Genomic DNA, 714 nt, shown 5'->3' with positions numbered 1-714 from the left:
CAACAAACAAAAGATGAAGGGAATGCGTTATTACACAACAAAGAGAGGGTAATTACTCCCTCAGTCGTCATGAAACCGATTTCGAGGTGATCTGTTTGGAAACCTATGACTGAAAGCCTTGACCACACAAAAAAGTATAATAAGCTTAAGGAAATCAGTAAATCGTTGCTTGACTAAAAACTGCAAAACTTCCTTAAACTGCAACTATAAGATTAGAACGGATTTTAGTTGTCATAGCAACCGTATTGTTATCGAAACGCCCCCCCCCCAAAAAAAAAAAAAAAATCTGAACTCTATTGGCTTGCAGTTCTTGAAATAGAGTCATTTGGTGATTGCATTCAAATATCACATGTTATTATCAGCCTGTTGAAATGAATAAATTAAACACAACACAAACGTCAAATAACTTACAATGTAACCTTTCTTTTTTTCAAGAATTTAGCCTCCTCGAAAATGTCTTAAGCAACCCGCCCCGCTCTCTCAATCTTCCAATTTATCGAATATTCTTCCAAGTTTCCGACCATCCTCACGCCATTAATGCAGCCAAAATTGCTTTCCAAATCGGGAGGCTTTGAGATGACACAAAGACTCCAGAAAATAGATCTCTACGAGGCCAGGCGTCGCGGGAGTCTCCGGGGAGCGTGAGCGAGCGTCAGTCTCATAGATCTAGTGAAAAGCTAATTAAATACTGAAGCGCACCACACATAAAGTGAA

At 39.4% G+C, this 714-nt stretch overlaps 1 protein-coding gene across 1 annotated transcript in view; it reads left to right on the top strand.

Annotated features, from left to right (window-relative positions):
- Positions 1–714, top strand: part of LOC119589414 (coiled-coil domain-containing protein 8-like) — a 14544-nt gene that overhangs the window by 7938 nt on the left and 5892 nt on the right. Inside the window, exon 2 of the mRNA XM_037938024.1 lies at positions 514–641. Within this exon, the coding sequence (XP_037793952.1) occupies positions 514–641 (128 nt within the window). The remainder of the gene's footprint in view (positions 1–513; positions 642–714) is intronic.

The sequence above is a fragment of the Penaeus monodon genome, chromosome 25, assembly GCF_015228065.2.
Source record: "Penaeus monodon isolate SGIC_2016 chromosome 25, NSTDA_Pmon_1, whole genome shotgun sequence".
Classification (NCBI taxonomy): Eukaryota; Metazoa; Arthropoda; class Malacostraca; order Decapoda; family Penaeidae; genus Penaeus; species Penaeus monodon.
This window is presented reverse-complemented; position numbering and strand designations above follow the sequence as displayed.